Source organism: Musca domestica, unplaced genomic scaffold (genome assembly GCF_030504385.1).
Source record: "Musca domestica strain aabys unplaced genomic scaffold, Musca_domestica.polishedcontigs.V.1.1 20, whole genome shotgun sequence".
In the NCBI taxonomy this organism is placed as follows: domain Eukaryota; kingdom Metazoa; phylum Arthropoda; class Insecta; order Diptera; family Muscidae; genus Musca; species Musca domestica.
In genome coordinates, this window is record NW_026712250.1 from 1,190,488 (window position 1) to 1,217,442 (window position 26,955).

Consider the following 26,955-nt stretch of genomic DNA (forward strand, 5'->3'; position numbering starts at 1 on the left):
TCTGGTGGCCAACCGAACGTGCATATTTTCAGCTGACCTCTTTGGCAAGTAAACACGATCCTTTAATTTGTTTACAAACTACTGGACAACGGATGTTTTCTCATCGGAGAAAACCAAATTTGGCAGTTCACCACTTTCGGCCAAGCGAAGCAACTCTTTTGCTGGTTTGAGTCTATTTTCTTTCTGTTGCGGTGTAAGTTCTTGCACTTTTTGGAATTTTAATGGCTTTACCCCGAGCTCATTTTTCAATCTTTGCCGAATGGAATATTGCGATATGTTCAGCTCACGAGCCATTTTTCGGCCACTGCGACGCGGGTTTCGATCAAATAATCGGTCCTCCCGGCTATTGGCGTTTTTTACTTGTTAGTTTATGAAATGTTTTCCTCAGGATAAACTTTTCTCATTGCCTGATTATGACATGGAAAGCAATGAATTCTCGATTTTTTGTCTTTTATTAAAAAAAAAATATATATAATAATATTACCCCCGAAAGGTTGTATTTTGAGAATTTGTTAATCATTATGTCCCATTCTCATCAAATTTCTTTCCCCAACTGCATTCCCTACTAACCACATACAATGTTTATTTCTCCCCATAAGAGTACTCATGTCAACATCGCAAGAGTTCTCTTGTCAACATCGCAAGGCACAAATGTTGCCAGAGAACAAGCCACAGCTTGCATACGATTGATGATGTTGCAACACATTGCGTACCATGTATTTGTATTGAATGTTCTTGTTCGTAGCGATTCAGTTAATACGAAAACAGCAACGTATTCAGAACACAAAGGCGTCGCAGTTCGGACGCAGCGAATGAATTGAAAACTCACGTCTACGTCGATAGAGCAACATTATTCCAAGACACAACAAAAGAGCAGCTAAACGAATTGTTTGTTTGTTTGGTCGATTGGTGAAGTAATGAGAACCAGTTTCTTGTGCAGTGTTAAATAAAAAACAACAACAAAACACACACACAACAACGGAAAACAAGTGAGGAAAAGGAAACAATAATCACACACACACAGCCACACTCCCTTATTCGTTTACTGAAAGAGTAAGAGCGAGAGAGAGCCTCATGTGCTGTGTTGATGAGAGCCAAATTGGTGGCGTATGAGTTTTGTGTGCGTTTCTCGCTTTCGAGGTTTGAGTTTTAACGGCCGCCAAACAAAAAGACAGTTGTTTAACGATAACGAACGTGTTAAGAACGTTTTTGGCAAGAAGCGAATGAACGAAATAACAGCGGGTCAAGTGTGAAGTGAACAGAGCAAAAAGAAATAAAAAAAAAAACAAGAATATTAATCAAAGAGAATTCTCCAAAGACAAAGGCATTTGTGTCTTTGTTCGGCTGAAGAATTTAACAGTGCATTAATTGAGGATCACGAATTCTAATTGAATTTTGAAAAAGAAAATAACAAACAAAACAGCTAAATAAATAAAATAATTTTTACCAAAATATTTCACCTTTATTGTGAATATTTTCGTTTGAGTTGCTGTTGCGTGTAACAAACAGCCAATTATAAATTAGTGGTAGTGTGTCAATGTCTGAGTAGACGACTCCATCACCTCCCAGCCCCACCAACAACAACAACTGTAGTTTACTTGACACTCACGTGCTGACCAAAAAAAAAAATATTCGAAAAAAAATACAACGGATTGGAAAATTAAATGGTTAGTGTTAAACAAATTATATTTTTAAGAAAATTAAGAAAAATACAAAAGAAATATTTTTTTTTTATAACAAAAAAATACTTTGAACTCAAGGGGAACATAATTTTTATGTCCATTATAAATATATATTTTTTTTAAATTTTGAAGAAAACTACATCATGTTTTTTTTGGAATAAAAACATATATTTTGCCAACTTTCAAATTAAAGCCCAACATGTTACCAAATTAAAATTTAAAAATAACTTATCTCAAAATAATATAAAATCCAGAAAAATAATTGTCGCTTCTGCTCTCAAGGATAATTTTCTAATTAAAAAAGTCTATTAAATAATAATTTTCCTAACAGGAACCGTAAAACGTAATCAAAAACTTGGATAAAGTCTAATGAAATGTTGAGTTAAATATGAAATAAATTTTATTATTATTTTTTATTAAAAATATTTGGGTGAATCAATCTTGTGGAAATGTTAGTGAAAATGTACAAAATCAAAAAGTCGATATTAACAAATAAAGTTGGATTTTCCAAACAATGCAGGGATTTTTATCAGAAAAATTTTGTCCTATAAATAAAAAAATGTCACGAAGAGGAAATTTTTACAAAATGATTCTACTTAAAAAAGAGAAATTAGACTCCCATCCCCCGATTTATTTTTTTATAAAAAAATATCCTCCCTAAGAATGAAAAAATCCCAACAGGATTTTTGATTTTTCTCAAAATATATACTTCTTTTTTTATAGAAAAATCATTTTAAGAAAATCCCTGTCCTTGGTATTTTTAATCGTAAATAATTTCTCTGATAAAAACTCTTGCATACTTCGGAAAACCCAACATTCTTTGGTGATATTGACACCTGCATACTTTTCTTCCATAAAAAAATCGATTATTTGAAAAACGTTTTTCTCACTCAAATCCCGATAAAGTAATTGGAGCCAATAAATAAATATCCTTAGGGATTGAAAGTAAATTCTTGTTAATTTTTTTTTAATTTATAAAAATCGAATATTTAGGGACGGGAGTAGAAAAATAAGTTCCCAGTAAGGCCACAATTAATTAATATATTTATAGAGATATTACAAATCACATCTCATGGAAGTTTTTTAGATAAATAAATTCAAATTATTCTCAAAGTATTTCCGCTTTCCCCCAGGTCTTTGGGAAATAGCAATAAAAATAGCTTTACAAAATATGCAATTGGAGACAACAAGACTCAAGATTTTGAGAGGATAGGGAAAATATTGGCCATCCATGTTATATCAATAACATATATTATATCATTAAAAAAAATAAAAAAAAAATCAAAGAAATTAAACAAAAAATTGATAGCTTGAGTTCTGGTGGCCAACCGAAGGTGCACATTTTCAGCTTGTCAGACCTCTTTGGCAAGTAAACACGATCATTTTGTTTGTTTACAAACTGCTGGACAATGAATGTTTTCTCATCGGAGAAAACCAAATTCGGCAGTTCACCACTTTCGGCCAAGTGAAGCAACTCTTTAGCTCTTTTTAATCTATTTTCTCTCTGTTGCGGTGTAGGTTCTTGCACTTTTTGGAATTTCAATGTATTTACCCCGAGCTCATTTTTCAATATTTACCGAATGGAATATTGTGATATGTTCAGCTCACGAGCCATTTTTTGGCCACTGCGACGAGGGTTTCGATCAAGTCGCTTCTTTGCTTTTCGAACCATTTTTGTTGATGTTGCTTTTTTCTTCTGTCCACTTCCTTGACGTCGGATTACGCTACCAGTATCACGGTAACGAGCGACACCAAATATTTATTCACATTTAAATGTTGTAGTGCTCCAACGATAGCCACTTGTGCTTTTCCAGCCAAATATAAAGAAATCACACTATCACGCTGGAATTCCATCGCCAATAACTTTTTTTTCTTGAAAATTCTCACCAAAATGCTTTGGTACGCTTGTAAAAAATATAATGAGCTGTCACTGGAATAATTCTAAAAGCTGTCGGACGAGTGTCTTAGAAATGACAGCAGTCCGAAGTTGGTTGCAATTTTCTCATCTCACCCTGTATAATTACTTAGCTTCATAGTTAGGTGCCATAACTTTGTCCTTTAAATGAATTAAAAATCATTTCGAAATTTGCCCATTTTTCAGCTTACCAAACCAAAAAAAATTATTTTTAAATTCCTCCTCTCCGGCAACTTCCCATTTGCATACCGGCAACATGAAAATAAATTTTTATATTTATTACCCAACCTTGAACCATATTTTTCTTTGCGTTTTATCTATTTATTTATCTTTATTTTTTCGAAAATATTTTGAAATTATGAATTTTTTTAATTAAGTTCTTCATTAGTTAGCAGCGTCTTATCACATTTTGGAAATCTTTTTCTATTTGTTTTGTTTTTTTTTTCTAGTGGTCTTTCATTTACACCCGATCATTTTTCAGTGCACGCATTTTTTGATTGAAGTCAAAGAAACAAAAAATAAAACTCATTTCCATTTTATATTCAAAATTTTTTTATTTCACTTTGTTTTTTTTTTATTGAGTTTTTTTCTATGGACTTCTTGCGCTGGGTTATCCGGCGCTGTCATTTGTTTCGTTTTGTTTCTTGCTCTCCAAGTTATTTTTAGTTGTGTTGTTTGGCAATAAGTAAGAAAGTCACAAAAAAAAAAACCGGCAGCACACCAATGGCCAAAGAAACGGCCAAGACAAAAAAGCAAATGCAGAGGCCAACAAAAAAGACAAAAAAATGTTGTAGAAAATATGTATAAAAGCAATTTTGACAAAAACATTAAAACACATTTTTTGTGCTTTTTGTTTTGAGTCAAAAAATAACAAACAAATCAGTGGAGTCAATAAACGTTTTGGCTTCATAAAAACAATTGGAAAATTTAGAAATTGAGAAATAGTAAAAATAATGGCAGGAGGGAATAAATTGGGATAGAGTAGTTAGGAAGATCAATTTAAAGCCATACAAAAACCATAATCAATCATATAAAGCAGAAAATCCAAAAAATGTCTCTTTTGAAAAATTAGGTTTTCACTGGAATTTCAAAGATTTTGTAACTTTCTTGCAGTTTTAGAAATAACTCGGAAAACACAGTAATATTAGGCCAAAAAAACCTTGTCAGACATTGCTAAGGGAAATTCAGGTTTTTAAAAGAAAATTCAAAACACATTCTGAGTCGATTTATGCATGTCCATCTTCCGTCCGTTTGTCTGTCTGTCTGTCCATGTATTTTTGTAAGCAATGTACAGGTCGCATTTATAGCCCGATCCAGATGAAATTTTGCACAAATCATTTGTTTGACCCAAGATCGAACTCTATTGAAATTGGAAATAATCGGTCAAAATTTAGTCATAGCTCCCATATATATCTTCGTCCGATTTGTCTTTTATTGTGCACCAAACGTCTAATATTAGTCCAAATGGGATTAAATTTGGCACTTACGACCGAATTGAGTCTAGAAGCTAGTATGTCAAATTTGGTAAGAATCGGTTCAGATAAAGCTAAAGCTTTCATATATATTGCTCATCCGATTTGTTATTTTTGTCCTCCACAGCCGTAATATGCACTCCGTAACAATGATATTTGGAGAAATATATAAAATACACCTTAGAAATACCTTTGCCAAATTTTATCGAGATCGGTTCAGATTTGGATATAGCTCCCATATCTATATCTTCATCCGATTGCCTTTTATTGTGCACCAAATGTGTAATATTAGCCCAAATGGGATGGAAATTGGCACTTGCGACCAAATTGAGCATAGAAACAAGAGTGCTAAATTTGATAGAAATCGGTTCATATATAGCTATAGCTCCCATATATATATTTTTCATCCGATTTCATATTGTTGTCCTCCCCAGCCATAATATGCACTCTGTAACAATGATATTTGGGGAATATATCAAACATGGCTCAGAAATGCCTTTGCCAAATTTGATCGAGATCGGTTCAGATTTGCATATAGCTCTCATGTCTAAATCTTCGTCCGATTGCCTTTCATTGTGCCCCGTTACGAATTTGGCACTTACGACCAAATTGAGCCTAGAAACAAGTATGTTAAATTTGGTGAAAATTGGTTCAGATATAGCCATAGCTCCCATATAATTTGTATTTGTTATATGAAGCTCTGCTAAATATGCAAAGGGGTATAGGTTATCATAAAGTCGGCTCCGCCCGATGTTTATATTTTCTTTACTGGTTTAAACTAAATTTAATAAAAATTGATTTTTTTTGCATCTGCAAAGTAAATTTAAGCTTGTACTTAATGAAGTTTGAGGAAATCCGTCCTAGATTAAAAATTTATAAATAATTTTGATTTTGCATATGTTAAAGGTCTTCAGATGCGACAAGAAATCCGCGAGTTGTTAATGTTCAACTTCCCGAAAACATCAAACAATTGCCTTAATTGATTTATAATAATAATAACAATTAAAAGAAAATTACTAATCACCAAATCCGTAAGCGGCCTAGACATCAATAGCCATTTAATGAAGAAAATTCATATTTTTACCCCAGGCCAAATGAAGATCTTTTCTATGGATTTTTAGCTGAAACTGAGTTTTAACAATAGATTAGCAACCAGTTTTGATTTGTTATTGTTTTTTTTTTCTTCTTCTTCTTATTTCTCTGTATTAGTTAATAATTTGTTTATAAAAAAAATACTCTGTTGTTTGGGGAATTTCCAAACCGGTTTTGTACACTGCAAATTTTGTAAAAGAGAACGTTGAAAAAAAATAAAAACAAACAAAGAAAAAAAACCAATCATTCATTCATAAAGAATGTTCCACACATTTGTAGATTCTAATACAAAAACAACAACAAAAAATCAATGACGTTTTCAGATATTTCGCTTTACTATTTTTGATAAAAAAAATATGAAATGAAATCAATTACCAGTGAGTCACTTCTTACTTCGCTTCTCTCCCTGATTCCAATGAAATATTAACCCATTGATCACTTATCATGCCTGCCACATGTGAAAGTTTAATGCTCTGCAGTTTTGGGGTACAGTTGGTTCTATGGATTTATTTGGATAAGAAATTTGTTGAAATTTATTGTTTTTAAATAAATCATCCCGATAATAACATAACCTACAATCGAAGTCCATTTTGGGGTAACTCAATTGTTACACCCAAAATGTGGCAGAGGCTACAGGTTGTAGTTTTGATTGAAGAGAATCAGTCCCCACTCTTTGATAAACAAACTTGATTAAATGATGAGAGACGATTTAATAACAGACAACACTCTCTCACTCTCACCTTTGCAAAACACCTATAGATATGTACAAATACAGAGAGCATACGGGAGATTAATTTTTACGAAAACGAACTTCGATGAGCATGTCTACCTCAAAGATCTCCAACTCTTCCCAATTTAAATTTTTTGACAAAGAGTTTGATTTGACTTCATAACTGCTATTGACTGATTACCTTTTATTGCCATCAAAGTGACGGAAAAGTACTTCTATGTGTGTGCTCACCTGAGTTTACCCCTTTTGCTTGGATGGTTGTTTTGTGGTCCGTTCTCTCTCTCTCTCGCGTTATCAGCCAAACAATACCTGTTTTCTGGTATTTATCTAGTGGTGTTGCTGTTGTTGTTATTCGTGTACAGGTAAAGATACAACCACACAACACAACCTCAACCACTTAGCTTGCATTCCAATTGTTGATTGTTGTAAGTCAAGCATGACACCAAAAGTTCTCTCTTGGCGCTCTTTAATGGCTTTGTAAAGAGTTTCGTTTGATATTTTTATCGGTCAAATGCAATGAGATAGTAATTTACACTGGGCGACAGGGAAACCAATCAAAGGGGGTTATTTTCTATTCAAAATTATAATAATAACTAAATATTAATCATTAGTTTTACAAAAAATCCAAATTAAAAAAAAAATAATTTTAAAAAAACTTAAAATAAAAAATTTAAAAAGATTTTAAAAATCCTAGAATTTCTTAATATATATTTTTTAAATTTTGATATATATTTTTTTTTTTGGATCGCTGGTCAAGTTTAGTATATCCAAAAAATTACATCAAAATTTAAAAAAATGTTTAGAAACTGATAATAATAACTAAATATTAATTATTAGCTTTACAAAATATCCAAACTAAAAAAAAAATTAAAAACTTAAAATAAAAAATTTAAAAAGATTTTAAAAATCTTAGAATTTTTTAATATATATTTTTTAAATTTAGTATATCCAAAAAATTACATCAAAATTTAAAAAAAAATGTTTAGAATTTTTTTTTTAAATCTTTTTTTAAAACTTTTTTTGGATTGTGGATTATTTTCCTGAGGAATTATAAAGAATGGTAAATTATTTTTTATGTGGAGGTTTTCTATATTTGATGGCTTATAAAAATATATATGGAAGCTCCACAACCATTCTATCACATTCCCCAAGTCCCAAGGAAATTGATGTTTAGGACTCAATTTTGGAATTTCTTTAATATTTGTTTGAGTTTTTTTCAATTTCAGGGAGTTTTATTCAATTTCAGGGAAAAACACAAATCTCCCTGAAAATTTCCTAACAGCAACATTTTTATTTTCTAACGCCACAAAATTTCCTTTTTCTGTTCTAAGCTTTAAATAAAAACAAATATTTAAAATATACAAGAATAAAAATTTCTCTTTGTGGTAAATTAATACATCATTAAAAAAATAATAAAAAAATTATTTGAATTTTCGAACAGATATTTTCCTGAAAATCCCCAAAAGAAAAGATAAAATCTTCAGAGAAAAAATTTATTATTTAAAAATTCAAAAATTTTGAACTTCAAAACAATGAATATTAATAATTGTCATTTTTTTCTTAAAATCCTCTCCAACTTCCTGACCTACCCCCCTCAAATTGTCGAAATATTTCCTCTTAATTTTTAACAACAACCAAGAAAAAATGTACGTTACAAAATTAACATTTACATTCCTCAAACGTGTCTCAAAGGCATTCATACCTGCGGCAGGCATTCGAGTATGAATGGCTGGCAAATGCATTTGGCGACAGCTCTTCTTTCGGCAGCTCGGGCCGGGACTAAGACCCATACCACACAAACCAGGCAATGACTTCGCAACGTTGGTTATTTCTCATAATACAGGTGGTAACGGAAATCAGATGGTTGCACAGCCGACCATAGAGACTCAACACAAAAACAAAACACGTTTGTGGAATGTTTAATGATGCAAGACGACCGAGCGACCGACCAGCTATGCAGCCATCCAGCCTGCCAGCCTGCCAGCCAGGCCGCCACAGTAACATGGTGTTGTGTTGTAGACATAGAAAACCACTTCACAACTGAAATGCTGCCACAACAAGTTAATGTTGCACTCACAGTTACAAGTGCCGTTTGCTAACGACAACAACAACGACCACAACATCACCAGCAAATAATGCAAAACAAAAGGATAACCACTCTTCACGACCAACAACAACAACAACTTCTGCAAGGAAAATATTCATAAAACCGGGCCTCCAAGTGTTTGACATTAATGTGTGAAAGTTATGCTTTAAGAATTTTTAAATATTTCTTTGAAGCTAGGCACGCACTTGGAGAGATTTTCACTGCAGATTGGGAGTCAGAACAAAAGAAATTAAAATCTGATTATCAGGAGGAATTAATTAGCATTGGATGATAATAAAAATTATTATTTGTAAACAAATCAATTGTTTACATTGTTTTCAGGAGAAAACACACCTGGTTTGTGGAGCCACCACCAGGTTCGATCCAACCAAAACGGAAATTGGAGAAATGCCGGGAGAATATTAATTATGAGAAAAAAGAGCAATTAAAAAGATTTTTAAGAAGGCAAGAGAAGAATTATTAATTAGCAAGGAGAGAGTGTGTCTCATAAAAATATTGAAAATACGAAAGGCTTTCATAAAAAATATGTTTATGTTTTCTAAGATAATTCCAAAGGAATGTATAATTTCTTACAAAAAAGGATTTGAAAAAAAATATCACCGGTGATATATTTTCTATACAAAGAAAATATCACAGATAAAATTTTTCTATATGAAAAATATCATCAGTGATTTTTTTTGATATTTTGATGATATTTTTTCTATACGGAAAAAATATCACTGATGATATTTTTTCTATACGGAAAAAAATATCACTGATGATATTTTTTCTATACGGAAAAAAAATATCACTGATGATATTTTTTCTATACGGAAAAAAAATATCACTGATGATATTTTTTCTATACGGAAAAAAAATATCACTGATGATATTTTTTCTATACGGAAAAAAAATATCACTGATGATATTTTTTCTATACGGAAAAAAAATATCACTGATGATATTTTTTCTATACGGAAAAAAAATATCACTGATGATATTTTTTCTATACGGAAAAAAAATATCACTGATGATATTTTTTCTATACGGAAAAAAAATATCACTGATGATATTTTTTCTATACGGAAAAAAAATATCACTGATGATATTTTTTCTATACGGAAAAAAATATCACTGACGAAATTTTTCCTATACGGAAAAAATATCACTGACGAAATTTTTTCTATACGGAAAAAAATATCACTGACGAAATTTTTTCTATACGGAAAAAAATATCACTGACGAAATTTTTTCTATACGGAAAAAAATATCACTGACGAAATTTTTTCTACACGGAAAAAAATATCACTGACGAATTTTTTTCTATACGGAAAAAATATCACTGACGAAATTTTTTCTATACGGAAAAAATATCACTGACGAAATTTTTTCTATACGGAAAAAATATCACTGACGAAATTTTTTCTATACGGAAAAAATATCACTGACGAAATTTTTTCTATACGGAAAAAATATCACTGACGAAATTTTTTCTATACGGAAAAAATATCACTGACGAAATTTTTTCTATACGGAAAAAATATCACTGACGAAATTTTTTCTATACGGAAAAAATATCACTGACGAAATTTTTTCTATACGGAAAAAATATCACTGACGAAATTTTTTCTATACGGAAAAAATATCACTGATGATATTTTTCTTTACGAAAAACATCACTGAAGAGATTTTTTTCTCATAATCTTTCCAAATATTTGTGCCTGCACATATTTTCATATTTGGTTTGTTGTGTGAATGCTTGTGTGCATTGAATATATATTGAAGTTTATCAAATGGAAATTGTTTACATTCATACCAAAATTTTATTTGTTATTTAGAGGATTTTGAATTTTTGCTATTTGTCAAAAAAAAAATATATATATATATATAATTTTGTACGAGTATATGTGTGAGTGTGTGTGTGTTTTAGTGTGTACTTTATCCATTACATTCTTATTTAGCCAAATAGAATTTATTTCAACAAATTCTCTCTCTTTCCCTCTCTTTGCAGTGATTGTGGTGCAACATCATAAACAAATTTTTGACAACTAATTCAATAGAAATCAGGCTTTGATTTCGCGTGTTGCCGTAGCATTCAGCCCACCTAGGAACAACATATATTGTGCAATTTATTTAGTAAAACCAATTGAAAATTTTCCAATTTATTTGCACAAAAGCAACAAAAACAACAACACTCCTGCCGTTTGTGTTTTTTTGTTACCATTTCTATTAAAAGTTAAAAACTTACCTGATTCCGACGAATTGCAAACTAGCAAATGTAAATAAAGTGTATCATCCAATTTTTTGCAATTTTTTTTGAAAAGTTTTTCTAAACGCGGAAAATTTGCCGAAATCAAACAAATTGATTGTTGGCTCCGAATAAAATAAAAAAAAATATTAAAACTCAAATAGAAAATCTAGTTAAAAATAATATCGAACCGAACCAAACCACACCACATCAGCAAGGCGGCCAGCCACCAATCAACAAAGTCTACAAAAACAACAACAGAAGCAGCGGCAGCAGCAGTATGGGGCCCATAGGCAAACTAAAACTGGGCCAAAATCCAATGGCAACAGCCACAATAGCGGCAGTAGTTATTCTTATGAATTTTATCGTAATAGGTAAGTGGAAAATCATTTCAAATACTTTTTTTGTCGAATAAGCCTATCTTGGAGTAGAGATTCAAAACATTTGCCGCCGTAATATGAGATATTTCAAAATATAATTAAGTACCAAGCTTGAGATTTGAAATTGTGATAGGCTTTAAGCCTCTAAAGTTATTATGGAACATAATTATAGGGGAGATTTGTTAAAAGCTGTGGCCGTAAATATGGCACTCCCAGGAGTTCCGAAGTAAAGTCGTAAAAGTAAAACAGCTGTTCTATTTTTAATATTTTTTTCTGTTTTTTTAAGACAATAATTTTTACTTGTCGTTCTTAAAAATAAAATTCAGGTTAGTAATGTTAGCCAGGAAAAAAAACATGTCACTAATTTCATTACTCATGTCAAAGTTTATGTGACCCCAGCAAGATTCCGGCGAAATCATAAACAGATAACTTTCATAATTTCCATGTTTTGACCCTTTTTATGAGGGAAATTTCTTAAGAAGAAGAAGAAAAAATATAAAAAAAAACACAATTTCTTTGACAAAAAACGAAAAAGATTAAAAACCAGTAGCAGCAACAACAACAAAAAATTATGCCTTGTAATTAAACCTGTTAAAAGAGTTAACAGAGATAAAGGCATGACCGGCAAAAAAAAACTGTTGCAATTTGTTGCCAGCTTTTAACGGAAATATGCTTGACTTGTTTTTTCCTAGCCTTTGCTTTGTTGTGAGTAACAGCCAACGAGAAAAAAACAAGAGTCTACCTTTACAAAAAAAAAATCAACTCAACTCAACTTGTCCCATGTAAAAGGTTCCCATGATTAGCATCAAACTGCTGGGAATGACATAGAAATGAAATGGAAAAAAAAAACACGTATTCATTACCAAAGAGCTTACTTTCAATTCTGGTTGAAAAGGAAATTCATAGGAACTGCAAAGATGCCATCAATGCCAGCGGCGTCATCATCGCGGCAGTAAAATATTGCACTAAACACTGTCATAAAAAAAACGAAGTTACATCGCCGAGATTTGTCACAAGGAAAAATTCATGGAATTCCAAGGGAAAAGGGAGACACTTAAATGCTTTTCACTTTTAAGCGCCGAACATAGCATGAGATTTATGGGAAAATATTTTGAGCTGCGATTCTCAGACGGGGGAATTCTAGGTGTTATTGGGGCAATAATATATTAAGCTGCAAAAAACCTATTACCAAGTAATGCGAGGTTCTAAAACAATTCAAAGTCAAACTACAAATATACATACCTACCCATTCCATATGCCATCCCAAATCAGTAGCAGGTCATTTAAAGTCCAAAAATAGGAGAGAAAATTTTTTTAAAATTTTTTTGTAATACAAATTTGTATACCACTACTAGTATTGAACTCACAATATTCTGGTTCTGTAACTGAAGCGAACGTAAAGGCTTGTTTAAAGTCTAAAAGCCTCAAGAAATTTTCTTATTTTATATTTTTTCTCTTTGCTTTGGCGACATTGAGTTTCAAACACACGACGTTTAATTCTGTAGTTGGACGCACACCCTCTACGATATCGTTACTCACTACTTGGTAATGAGGAATATAACTATGTTACACCTTTATTTTTTATGAAAAAAATGTTAATTCTGTTGGTACTGCAAATTATAGTTTGTTTACCTTACCTTGTAATGGGTTATTCAGCTCATACACTTACCAAGTTGTTTCTGGCAAAATTTGGGGGAAATTAAAAAGGAAAAAATAAAAAAATTATTTAAATCTTCATAATTTCTTTGCGATATGTTTTGTGATTACATCAGTCATTACATTTTGGTGCCAAATAATAGGAGATTCATTTTCAACTCAGCCATTACCATTCACTTCACATTTACGTTGTAAAGCTTTAAACTATAATTACCAAATATATCAAATTTCAATTTAAATATTTTGATTTTATTACCAAACATAAATTGGCATTACCAAACATATTACCTCATTGATGAAAAAATAATGGGCGGGTCTCATCTTTGAGAAATTATCTTAAAAATTGCATATTTTGTTTGGACAGTGCCTCCATAACATTCCCAGTATTTCTACGCCCCATTGGGTGATTAAAACTAACATTACGGAATGCATTACATTTCAATCAAAGCTAACAAATGGGTCCCATCTTGAAGAAATCTTCTTAAAATTCTCAAATTTGGATCCCATCTTTAAGGAATCTTCTTTAAAATTTCAACAAATTAACAGAAATTAGGATTATTACCAATTTTGAATACTTTCTCAGTAATATTTGCCTTACTTGCTTTTTGCCTTTGCATTACCAAATACCTTACTCTTTCGATAAAAAATAATGAAAGGATCTCATCTTTGTGGAATCCTTTTAAGAACCTAAGAATTGTATTGCCCACAGCCGTCATAGCTTCCTCAATATATCTACGCCTCATAGAGTGATAAAAACTAGCATTACGGAATGCATTACGTTTCGTTGAAAAATAATAAATGAATACCATTTCTAAGGAATCTCTTTGAATATATTTAAAATACATACAATTTTTTGAATTTGGAATATTTTCACATCGCTTAACAATATTTGCCTTTCTTTCTATTTACCTTTGTATTACCAAATGCATTATTTAACCAATGAAAAATAATAAGAGGACCCCATACCTGAGGCTATACTACCTACATAATTTCTTCTAAAACTTAACTGAAATTAAAATTAATTTTGAATATTTTCCATACAATATTTGCCTTACGTCCTCATTGTCTTTGCATTACCGAACACCTTACTTATTCGATGAAAAATAATGAGAGGATCTCATCTTTGTGAGATCTTCTTATGAACTACATATTTTATTGCCTATAATCTCCATAATTTCCTCGGCATATCTTTGCTTCATCAGATGATTACAACCTTATGTATCACGTTCTTACCCTACCCTATGTTTTACGTTCTAATTACAAATTCGATTCTTTTGGAATCACCTTAAATATATTTTCGGGCTTTACGTTATTTTTTAAATTTGAAACAATGCAAATTCCATTAACAATTTACTATATGTTGCCTCCTTTTTTCATTACATCCCTAATGTATGTAAGCAGTACCAAACACATTACTTGATGGGTGAAAAGTAATGAATAGGTTCCATCTTGTTGCTGCCATCTTTAAAGTTTCACATCCTTTTGTCTTTACATTCTCCCTATTGCATTTGCATGTGGTTATGATCACTCCTTACCGAACGCATTACATTACGCTTGGAAGTAATGGGTGGGTCTCAACTTTATGCTATCTCCTTAAAATTTCCAATTTTTATCTCAAACTACCCTCGAGATTTTCTCAGTGTATCCACGCATCCAAAAGGTGACTTACAACACTTTGTTACTTGTGTGTTTCTGGGCCAATCGGAGTTGTTTTTCTTTGTCCAGCCAGTTGTGTGCTATTCCCTGTCATAAACCGGTGTTGTGTACGAACAAGATATTAAGCTATTTTTCCATGTGGAATATTTTATTTTTTTATTTTTTTAACTTTACAATATTTACCTTACTCGCTTAAACATTATCTTGTCGCTATTTGGTCTTGTTAGTTGCAATTTATTTTAGACTTGTACAAATAATATTTTTTTCATGATTTACTTATCTTATCGGAGATAAAGTGGAAATCTCAAGATGAATGTGGTAATGATGATGATGCTCTATTTAAATGTTTTTTTTTTTTTTGGTTTGGGAAGTTTCGAAATATTTGCTAAATATTTCACATGATCTGCTTGAAACATAAATGCCAACCACAAAATTGCCCAATTCCTCTGGGGACTTTTTTTGTTATCGAAAAGATAATATTTTGTAGATACCTCTATTGCTGACACTGACGTTAATGAAACTTAAATCTTATGTCAATACAATGTGCCAAAAAGGGATTATTAAAGTCTACTGATTTAGAAGAGAGGTTATAAAGGTAAATTGCCATCTAAGACGGTTTATGGCTCAAAAAAATTAAATTATCAAGGAATTTGCATTGCCAAATAGTTCTCTTAACACGTGATTGTCTATGCAAAGTGTATCTCTCTCTCTCTCGTGAGAGAATGATCACTCATTTACTGGCTATAAAAAAAAAATTAAATGGCGCCCAATAAAACACAATTAGTTAAATAAATATAATTCAAAAACCCAAAAAGACCCGAAGAATTAAATGATTTCAAATATAAAAAAAAGTTTCAGAGAATCGAGTGAAGGTATACCCAAAATGTATATAGCTTTAACTCACTTATCCTCACAATGAAGCAGATATCTTAAATATTAGTTACGTACCCAAAATATTTTCAAAGTTGTAGCTAAACTTTGTGGGATTTTAAAACCAGAAATACAAGTTGGACAGTTGGAACTAAATTTTTGGAAAATGGACACATTTGCAATGCAGCTATGCCTAAAACGCAGCTACAAAATGTGCACTAAATTGAAATTTTTAAAAAGGGGAAAAGTTACCCAGGAATTTTTTTTGCTCAACAAAAACAGCCATGAATAAGGGAGGCAATATGAAAATATTTTATGTTCTAATTATTTATCATTTTTGGAAAGAAATGAACGACGAACATTCGAATGCCCCTCAATTTGAATTATGTACTTCATGTTTCTAAAAAAATTAAAATTATTATGTAGTTCCTCTTTATGACATCATTTGTAGATTATCACAACTTCATTAAAATTTCTCTTGCAGAGAGAATTTATTAAAAACATATTTATTTAATTATGCACAATTACCAAGGGGAAGGGAAGTGTAGTCCCCACTCAATTCATTTGAATGCATATTGTGTGCATCTGTGGCAAACAAATTTGGGGAATATTTTTTAAATAATTTCCAAAACCCCTCTACAACCCTCCGAAAAAATTAGAATTCCTATCTGTCATAAACATCAATTTTAACAAATATTTGGATAAACAAGCCACAGAAATATGCATTTCAAAACTCCAAAAAAATGTTTATCTCCAAGGCACGGGTTTCGGGGGAGTTTGAAGCTTTTTTTCCCAAACACAAATACAGCTGGGCAGTTTACCACACACAGACAGCTGAAAGTAAGGGGGGAAATAAAAGTCATGAGGAAGATGTTTTCATTTGATATGATATACCCTCCCTGCTTTCCGAGTTGCTGTTTGCATATTTAATGTATTTTTCTAATGAACCATTTGAAACCTATTTGTTTACATAAAATGACAATTAAAGCTTAAACATAAATGCCTGAAATACATGGGACGCAGGCAGACAGATGACTATCCCCCCATTTTAAGAAATGCATTTTCCAAAAAAAAAAAAGATGCTAACCCATCCCAAGGGTTGTGGTGACGTGGATGGCGGTGGTGGTTGTGCTGTTGTTGTGTTAACCCATTATTCTTCTAAGTGGAAGTTGTCATTCTTTTTCCCCATTATGATCTATGAATTTTTATGACCTTATTTACAAAATGAAATGGTGGAATTCCCGCAACAAAACAAGAGGAACCAAAAAAAGAGAAAAAACGATGAATATAAAAGCGCTGAGAATAGTATCATCTGCTGCAAATGTTGGCTATTTTGTAATGGAAGTTGCAGACAATTGATATGGCTTTGGCATGCAACGAGAAGGGAATTCATGTGTTTCCAAGAAGAAATTTGGGGAACCAATAACATAGGAAATTATTTACAAAATAACAAAAAAAAACTCTGAGATAAAGAAAAACATACAAAGATTATAATTTCTTTTATATTTTTCGATTGATAATAATGGCGCCCAAGGTGGCTCCACTTTGTTGCAATCAATTTCTACTTTAATTGAGAACTACTTTAACAAGAATCAGTCACATAAACCTATAATATTTTACATAAACCCACCTTTTGACATCGATGAAGCTGAGTTTTTCTTAAAATTGGCGCCCAAGCTGGGCTTCTTTTTTGCAGATGGTATAGTTTCCCTGAGCGAGTTATATTTCAATGTTTTAAATAAACAAAACCTTTGGAAGAAGAAAAAACATATAAAGATTATATATTTCTTTTATTTTTTCCGATTTCTAAAAAAATACAAATGGCGCCCAAAGTGGCTCCAATTTGTTGCAATAAACTTCTGCTTTAATTGAGAACTACTTTAACAAGTACCTGTCACATAAACCTATAATATTTTACAGAATCCCACCTTTTAACATCGCTGAGATCGAATTTTCCTTAAAATTGGCGCCCAAGCTGGGCTTCTTTATTGCAATTTTAATTTCGAACAATAATATGGTATAGCTTTCCCATAGGGAGTTATATATTTTTTTTAAATAAACAAAACCCCTAGAAGAAGAAAAAACAAATAAAGATTTAGTATTTCTTTTAATTTTTGCGATTTCTATAAAGACACAAATGGCGCCCAAGCTGGCTCAAATTTGTTGCAATAAACTTCTACTTTAATTGAGAACTACTTTAACAAGAACCTGGCACATAAACATATAATATTTTACAGAATCCCACTTTTTACCTTCGATGAAGCTGAGTTTTCCCTAAAATTGGCGCCCAAGCTGGGATAAAGAAGCCCAGTTTTTATTTCAAACAATAATATTGTATAGCTTTCCAAAGGGAGTTATACTTCAAAGTTTTAAATAAATACAGTAGAATCAGGAATAGCAATTTTGATTAAATGGCGCCCAACATGGATTTTTCATTTCTTCCTTCATAATTACAGAATCCCACCTTAAAAATGGCGCCCAAGCTGGGTTTCTTTATTGCAATTTTGATCTCGAACAATAATATGACATAGCTTTCCAGAGGAAGTTATAGTGCAATGTTTTAAATAATCAGGAATCAGGAATAAAAATTTTGATAAAATGGCGCCCAACATGAATTTTTCATTTCTTCTTTGTCTACAATTTTTGATTTTGAATAGTAATATGGTATAGCTTCCCAGAGGGAGTTATATTTCAGAGTTTTAAAGAAATGCTATACAATCAGGAAAATAAATTTTGATAAAATGGCGCCCAACATAGATTATTTATTTCTTCACTCCAAAAATGGTTAGCAAAGGCATTCCTTTAAGTTTTTTTCTTCCTGTTCTCCCTAAATTGTTACCCGTACTTACCAGGGAATGCCAACTAACCGTTTTTGAGGAAAAAACCAACAACAACAACAAATTGCAATAACTGTTGGTCATAAATCAAATACCATTCAAAACAGAATTTTTCAATTTGCAAAAGTGGTAAGAAAGGCATTTTGCAATGCTGCTAAGAACACCACCACCATTTGTTGTTGTTTTTTTTTTTTTTAAAGAAGAAGCATTTAACAATTGGAAATTCAAAAAATCAAACGATTACCCAAGAAGACTGTGGTAGATGAGGGCTAAGTGTAAAATGACATCATCGACATTAGTTTAAACTCAAGGGAGTTATAAATTTTGCACAAAGTTCCGAAAGGAAATGATAAAGAAATTTTGGAATAAAGGAAATAATGATTTTGGAAATTGACTTTGTTAGGGTTTTTCGTTTGCCACCCTCCCGCTGGCTGCTAAATAAAAAAATATTTCCTCTTAAAAAAAATTATGATCTGTTTTTATAGGCCACCATAAATTGATTTATATTTTAGTGGAAGTTTATTATAATGGTCCCCCATGCCATGATATTTTACTTTTGCTTTCTGCCTTCGTTCCTTTCTCGAAAAAGAGACATAAACTCCCCTCTTCCTCCTCCTCCATCCACTCCACAAGGATATTTGGAATAATAACCATTTTGTATCATCCCTTTGTATTATAAATATTTGTCACTTGAGCGGAAAAAGGATATGGCCTAAGAAAATTGCTGGCAATGGTTTCAAGCATTACTACTTAGCAAATAGTGTTTTTATGTTTTATTTCCTTCCTTGGCCGGGAGCGGGGGAGCAAGGAAAAAAACCAACTTTCTTTTAAATGCAACGGAAAAATCAAATTAATATAAAAACCAATAAAAATAAATACAGACACAAGTCGGGCAGACGTCAAACCCCGAAATGGATACCAACTAGCATAGTTTGCCTCTCCCCTCCCCACTCCAGGCTAGTGGTGGGAACACAAACAGGGAATGCATTGTTTCTTTTTTTCGACAGGGTAGTTATCCCATGAAATTGTCAATGGAAGATAACAAATAGTCGTTTACCACTCAACGATATCTTTGAGATTGGACATTTATCATTAATTGGATTTGGCTATCGAGTTTCACAAACTAACGGAAAATTGTGGAGACAGAAAAAAAACTAAAAAGAAGATCCAATTCCTTAGATAAATAACTTGGGGAAAATGTTTAATTAGCAAAGTCAGCGACTTCTTTTCATCTCTTGGTGGAGATTCTTGGCAAGATAAAAACGTTTAGTCTTCATTAGGAAGATATTGAAATTTTCTTGGTAAGATAAGGGCAACTTGTCTTCATTAGTAAATTCGTAATATCTTCATTTAAAAAAATATTATTAAAAAAGGGAGAGGCTATAAAGAATCTGGAGACCAAAAATTGGGATAAAAACAAGTTTTGAGTTACTTGGAAAATTCTGATAATTCTAGAGCTTATACCTGCAATACAAGCACAGACCTTTATATCAAACCTAGCAATCTTTGATCGTTTATAAATTTTATAACTTGCTAATAGATATACAGGGTGAAATAAAAAAACTGCAACAAAGTCAAAAGCCATAATTTTTGCATTTTTCTTTCAAATTTCATTGAACGAAAGCAAAAAATGTCGGAAATAGCATCAAATTTTAGAATAAATTTAGATTTGTTCGAATTGGTCACCTTTGGCTCGAATTATGGCCTTCAAACGGCCAATAAAACCTTCGTCATACGCTGCCCGAATTTTGCTCTGCGGTATTTTGGCCCATTGCCGGCGAAGCGCTTGCTTGAGGTGATCGACATTTTGGTATTTTTTAGTGCCAACCTATTGGAATGTCCAAGGTCTGCGGCCAAAATGTTTGCAAACCCAAGGCTTTAATACACCCTCCAGAATATTTTCGCGATAATATTCGGCATTGAAACTGATGCCACGGTCGATTAATACGAGCGGAGAACTACCATCGGCTGTTATGACGGCCCACACCATTGCCGGCGCATGAGTTCTGGCCATTGTGTGCTGGAAATGAAGTGAGGAACTTCATTTCGTAACCATTCTTGGGTGGCGCGTGCTGTGTGCGATGGTGCTGAGTCCTGTTGGAATGTCCAAGGTCTGTGGACAACATTTTTGAGTGCCCAAGGCTTTAATACACCCTCCAGAATATTTTCGCGATAATATTCGGCATTTATTCTAATGCCACGGTCGATTAATACGAGCGGAGAGCGACCATCGGCTGTTATGGAGGCCCATACCATCACCATGGCCGGCGCTTGAGTTCTGGTGGCCAACCAAGGTGCACATTTTCAGCTGACCTCTTTGGCAAGTAAAAACGATCGCTTTGTTTGTTTACAAACTGCTGGACAACGGATGTTTTTCCCATCGGAGAAAACCCAATTCGGCAGTTCACCTCTTGCGGCCAAGCGAAGCAACTCTTTAGCTCTTTTGAGTCTATTTTCTTTCTGTTGCGGTGTAAGTTCTTGCACCTTTTTGGAATTTCAATGGCTTTACCCCGAGCTCATTTTTCAATATTTGCCGAATGGAATATTACGATATGTTCAGCTCACGTGCCGTTTTTCATTTTTTTTTGATCAAGTCGCTTCTTTACGTTTCGAACCATTTCTGCTGATGTCTTCTTCCGTCCACTTCCTTGACGTCAGGCTACGCCACCAGTATCACGGTAATGACTGATGGTTTGAGACACAAAAGATATATTCACATTAAAATGCTGCAGGACTCTAACGATAGCCACTTGCGGTTTTCCAGCCAAATATAAAGACATCACACTATCACGCTTGAATTCCATCACGAATAACTTTTTTCCTGGAAAATTCTCCCCCAAAATGCTTTTGTACGCTTGTAAACAATATAATGAGCTGTCACTGGAATGATTTTAACAGCTGTTGGATGAGTGGCTTAGAAATGACAGCAGTCTGAAGTTGTTTTCAGTTTTTTTATCTCATTCTAGATTCTAGAATCGATGGAAGATATTTTTTAATGATCAATTTTTGATGTTAGTATCTAGGACTCACATGACTCTACCCCAAAGGAAATCGGCGATATTTATTCACTTTGGGAATTTTGTAAAAAATAAGAAGAATGACTCATATCCGACTCTCAGCTCCAATGCAAGGGTAGTATATTTATGGTTTCTTTCCTCACAATGAACAAGCTCCTTCATCTAGTTCCTTAGTTCCATTTAGGCTAGTTTTTCATTCGAGCTCAGTCGTTCTTTTTCGTTTTGCCATTCCCCGATTGTTCCTCAAATGGAAAAATAATAGAGGTAGACTCATTTCAATAAATTCTTTTCCTATAAAAATCTGAAATGAAAATTTAAAAAAAAAATATATAAAAAATTAAAAAAATATATTTTATTTCAAATTTTCATAGAACATAGAACCCAGTTCCTGCTCCATACATTTACCAATGGCATATTTTCCAAAATTCTTGTATCGAAGTCTGTTATTCATTGGAGGTAACCCACAATTTAGCACCACTAAAACATAAAAAATACACAAAGAAATTAAATTAGCCCCCAATCTTCTGGTCAAATATCAATGCCCCGCAAATCTTTATTTTGCAGAGAGAAACAAATTTAAATTAAATAAAAATTTATGAACCACTTGAGTTATTGAACTTTTAAAAACAAGGCACTGATATATGAATGAAAAGAGGGATAATAACAACACGAGCATCCGACGATACGACTCAAAACAAAGATTCAATTTTCAAATGAAATTTAATGGATTTTTAGCATCCCAGGCCAGTCATCATCATCATCATGACCATCATTGTTCTCCATGTTACCATTCCCAAATACCAGGCAACGGTGCAGCATCACACCAGAGAGATGCCCCAAACACACTCATCAATGTTACATGGAAGTGAAAAGGGTTTTCTTTTGTAATATTCGACGGCCAGTCAGTCAGTCTGTCTGTCTGTCGGTTGTGGCCAAGAACAACGAACCCATAAAAATTTATGGGGTATGGGGTGGGGGAGAAACCCAAACAGGCATCATTGTATTGGAATGTTGTTTCAGCATTTATCCATTCATGCAGGTATCCCCCCACTCATCATCATGATGATGATCCACTAGGAGCATTGCAGCAGCTCTTCTTCTGCATTCAAGTTGAACTCCAAAGGTCCAAAATCATACTCAAACACAGGCCCCAGGTATCATTAATCTTTGACTTGTTTCATGGAAACAAAAGAGGGGGAAAAACACGGAATTCATCCGCACACCCAACCAAAAAAAAAAGAAAAGAAAAAAACGTAAAACTACAACGAACAAAGCCAAAAGTAATAAAAGTTAACAAAAATGCATTTTCAGCTTAATTTTTCTTGTTAAATTTTAATCACACAGAATGAGTAATGAACCGGTGAACGGTGAACTACAGCCAAGTTTGGCTCTTCTTCCTCTGCTAAAGATGGTGATGGTGATGATGATGATGCATATGGTGGATGGTTAAACAATGATGTAAGTGTGTCTGTGCATTTTAATACCTTAACAATATCAAACAAACAATTGTTGGTATGCAGGGTATCTTAAATTTTTTCAAAGGGGGAGTGGAACTATATTCCCTCCCTTCCACCTTTTTTTTAAAGGGAGAGAACCCTTTTAACTAGGCCATAAATTTACCTACTGCCAGACAATAATAGTTGGTGGTGGTCATTAGCCATAAATGCTGTTGTTGTTTTTTCTACTACATTTAAGACAATATTTATGGCCAACATTTTCGAAATTAAAGAGCCAAACAAAAAAGGGTTATTAATTCTTCAGTAATAGTGAGCGATAAATATTTTAATTTTTATACTCAAAAGGTTTATTATAAAACATTCATAAATTCCCTGCTAAATTTAAAAAATACCAAGTTTTATACAAGTTTTTATGGTTTACGACATTTACGACTGGTGAATTTTTACAGGTTGTAAAATTTTGAATTTTTACAGGTTGTAAAAATTCATGATTTCATCATCATTCATGTAAGGTTTTTCATATTTTATACAATTTTTGGATTTTACAACTATTTTTTTATGGTTGTAATCTTCAAACTTCAAAATATAGTTCAAAATACATGTTTTCTACATTTATGACATACACGCCTTTATACATTTTTTCTAATTAAAATTCTAAAAAAAATTAAACAAGCCATTTGTGATTAAAACAAACTATTTTTGTAACAATTTTTTTCAAAAGAAAAATATTTTTTACATGTTTTATACCATTTATACAGGTTTGTGACATTTGGGACATTAAAAAATCTTTGCAGATTTCCATTTAACTCCCTCCCAAAACATCAAAATTTGCGTTTTTAGGGTTTTATACAAATTTTCTCAAAGGAAAAACACTTTTTACTTGTTTTATACCATTTATACAAGTTTGTGACATTTGTGACATTCAAAAATGTTTGCAGATTTCCATTCCAACTTCCTTCCAGACATCAAAATTCGCAATTTTAGGGTTTTATACTGGTTTTTTACCTTTGTGACATCTATGTTTATTAAATTTTACATGTAGTAAACCTAGGAATTCGTCTGAGGAGACATTTGGGATATTTTTTCCCCAATCCAAAGTCATTTAAAACGGTTATCATGTTAACAAAACAGTTTTTGATATTTTATACTATTTAGACCGATTTTTGACATCATATAAAAATCCATGTAGATTTATATTGAAATCATGAAATATTGATTTTTAAACCCGTTGGTGTTTGGTAAAAATAAAAATTCTCCCCATATGTAGTTTGAATTGATGTTTATACCATTTATACAGATTTGTGACATTTGCGACATTTAAAAAAGTTTGCGGATTTACATTGAACTCTCTTTCAGACACCAAAATTTAGGTCTTTTGGGGTTTAATACAGTTTTTTGACATTTGTGACATTCATGTTTTTTTTACATTTTCTGGGGCTGCCTAAAAGACCGCCCAATTGGTCATTTGGGACATATATTAGTCTGTAAAAGAACATTGGGAACACCTTTCATGAACGGAAAACAATTTGTTTGAGGTTTTATACAGGTTTGCGACATTTAATATCTCTTTGCTGATTTACATTAAACTACCTCCTAGAAATTAAAATTCATGTTTTTGGAATCTTAACAGGTTTTTGACATTACCGCCATTTATTTTTTCAACAATTTTGGTGATCGTAAACCATAGAATATTTAAAAACCCGTTTGTGACACATTTTATCAGAAAAATGGACGTAGAAACAATTTTCAGTAAAAGAAAAAAATTGTCAGAGGTTTTATACGAATTATACAGGTTTGTGACATTTACGACATAAACATTTTTTATATAAATATATATAAATGTATAAAAAATGCAAATACTGCCAGACATCAAAATGTATGTTTTTAGGGTTTTATACGGGTTTTTGACATATTCGGCATTCACGTATTTTCCAAATTTTAGCGGTTTTAAATAACCAAATAAACTTTTTATTCCATAAAATATACTTCGAAATGGTTTTCATGAACACACAACCGCTAATTTGATGTTTTTACAAGTTATACAGGTTTGTGACATTTACGATATTAACACTTTTTTACCAAAAATGCATCGATATCACTCTCAAACATCAAAATCTACGTTTTTAGGGTTTTATACAGTTTTCGACATTTACGACATTTTCGTACTTTTCAAATTTTAGTGGTTGTAAACCTTAAAAATCGTCAAATAAGCCATTTTATCCAATAAAATATACTTAGAAAATGTTATTATGAAAATAAAACCCCTTATTCGATGTTTTATACAAATTATACAGGTTTGTGACATTTACGACATTTACACTTTTTTACCAAAAATGCAACGAAATCACTTCCAAACATTAAAATATATCTCTTTAGGGTTTTATACAGGTTTTTGACATTTACGACATTTTCGTACTTTTCAAATTTTAGTGGTTGTAAACATACAAAAGTGACGAAGAAACCATTTTCTTCAATAAAATATGCTTAGAAAAGGTTTTCATGAACATTAACCCATTTAGTTTTTGATATTTACGCCATTTACACTTTTTTACCAAAAAGGTATCGATATCACTCCTAAACATCAAAATCGACGTTTTTAGGGTTTTATACAGGTTTTTGACATTTACGACATTTTCGTACTATTCAAATTTTAGTGGTTTTAAACCTAAAAATCGACAAATAAATTATTCAGTTCAAAAAATATACTTAGAAAGGGTTTTCATGAAAATTAAACCACTTATTTGATGTTTTATACAAATTATACAGGTTTGTGACATTTACGACATCAACACTTTTTTACCAAAACGGCATCGATATCACTTCCAAACACCAAAATCTACGTTTTTAGGGTTTTATACAGGTTTGTGACATTTACGACATTTTCGTACCATTCAAATTTTAATGATTGTAAACCTAAAACATTCCAAAAAAAAAACCATTTGAGATGTATTTCCTGCAAAATCTCTGTGTCTACAACAGATACATCTCCTACTTTTTTTTAATTATCTCTGGTGAAAATTACATTTTATTATCCTTTCAAAGAAAATAAATATCCTTTTTGTAACAGCTTTTGCTTTTACTCCCCTTTGTCATGCAAATCACAACGACGAGCCATTGTAAATTGAGGTTGTGACAAAACAGAGATACACTGAAATCAGTTTTTATTGTAAAAATAATAACAAATATCTTCAAACAACAGTCGGGTAAATATTGACAATGACTTGGAAGATTGAGTGACTGACTGAGAGAGTGGCTGACTGACAGACTGACTGATGTCTATAAAGGTACATATTGTGTTATTACAGCCATTGACGTAATCCCAAACGGTATCAATTCCAAAAGGGGGTCTATTGCATGCAATAAAAGGATTTACTGATTGCAACAGCATAACAATGGATAACGTCCCCTCTCCTCCCCCTCTCTTTTTTTCCCTCCCAGACGGAGTCGATTATTTTCAATTGCGTTAGTTCTTTAGAATTGTTGCTTTTTTCATTTAAAAACAAACATTGAACGAACAACAAACAAAAAACTTACCTCTATGGAGAATTAACTTTGGAAAAACAGGAAAACACAACAGAACGACCCCAAGTCAGCCGGGCAGCCAACCAGCCGGTCACACAATCACACTTCCCAAGAACGTGTAACGAAAATTGATTAGTTTCTGAGGAAAAAAAGACAAGAAGTGAAAGAAAACACATTAAATGTTGTTAACATGACAAAAAATTGGTTAAGGCTACATAAATGGCCCTACCGGGCAAAATGACATACCGAAAAAGGGATCTGCCACTCCGCAAGCCCAAAGAATAAAAGGTTGTAATTTGTGTGTGTTTTTTTCTCTTTCTCTTTAAAAAAATAAA

The 26,955-nt window shown here is 32.3% G+C and overlaps 1 protein-coding gene across 10 annotated transcripts in view; it reads left to right on the forward strand.

Annotated features, from left to right (window-relative positions):
- Window positions 1-767: 767 nt before the first annotated feature.
- The window catches only part of LOC101892087 (fasciclin-2), a 158,029-nt gene continuing 131,841 nt past the window's right edge, over window positions 768-26,955 (forward strand). For all 10 annotated transcript variants that reach the window (XM_059122318.1, XM_059122319.1, XM_059122320.1 and 7 more), the window contains exons 1-2: window positions 768-1,667; window positions 10,989-11,599. In XM_059122318.1, coding sequence (XP_058978301.1) covers window positions 11,506-11,599 — 94 coding nt within the window. In that variant the 5' untranslated portion in view covers window positions 768-1,667; window positions 10,989-11,505. The remainder of the gene's footprint in view (window positions 1,668-10,988; window positions 11,600-26,955) is intronic.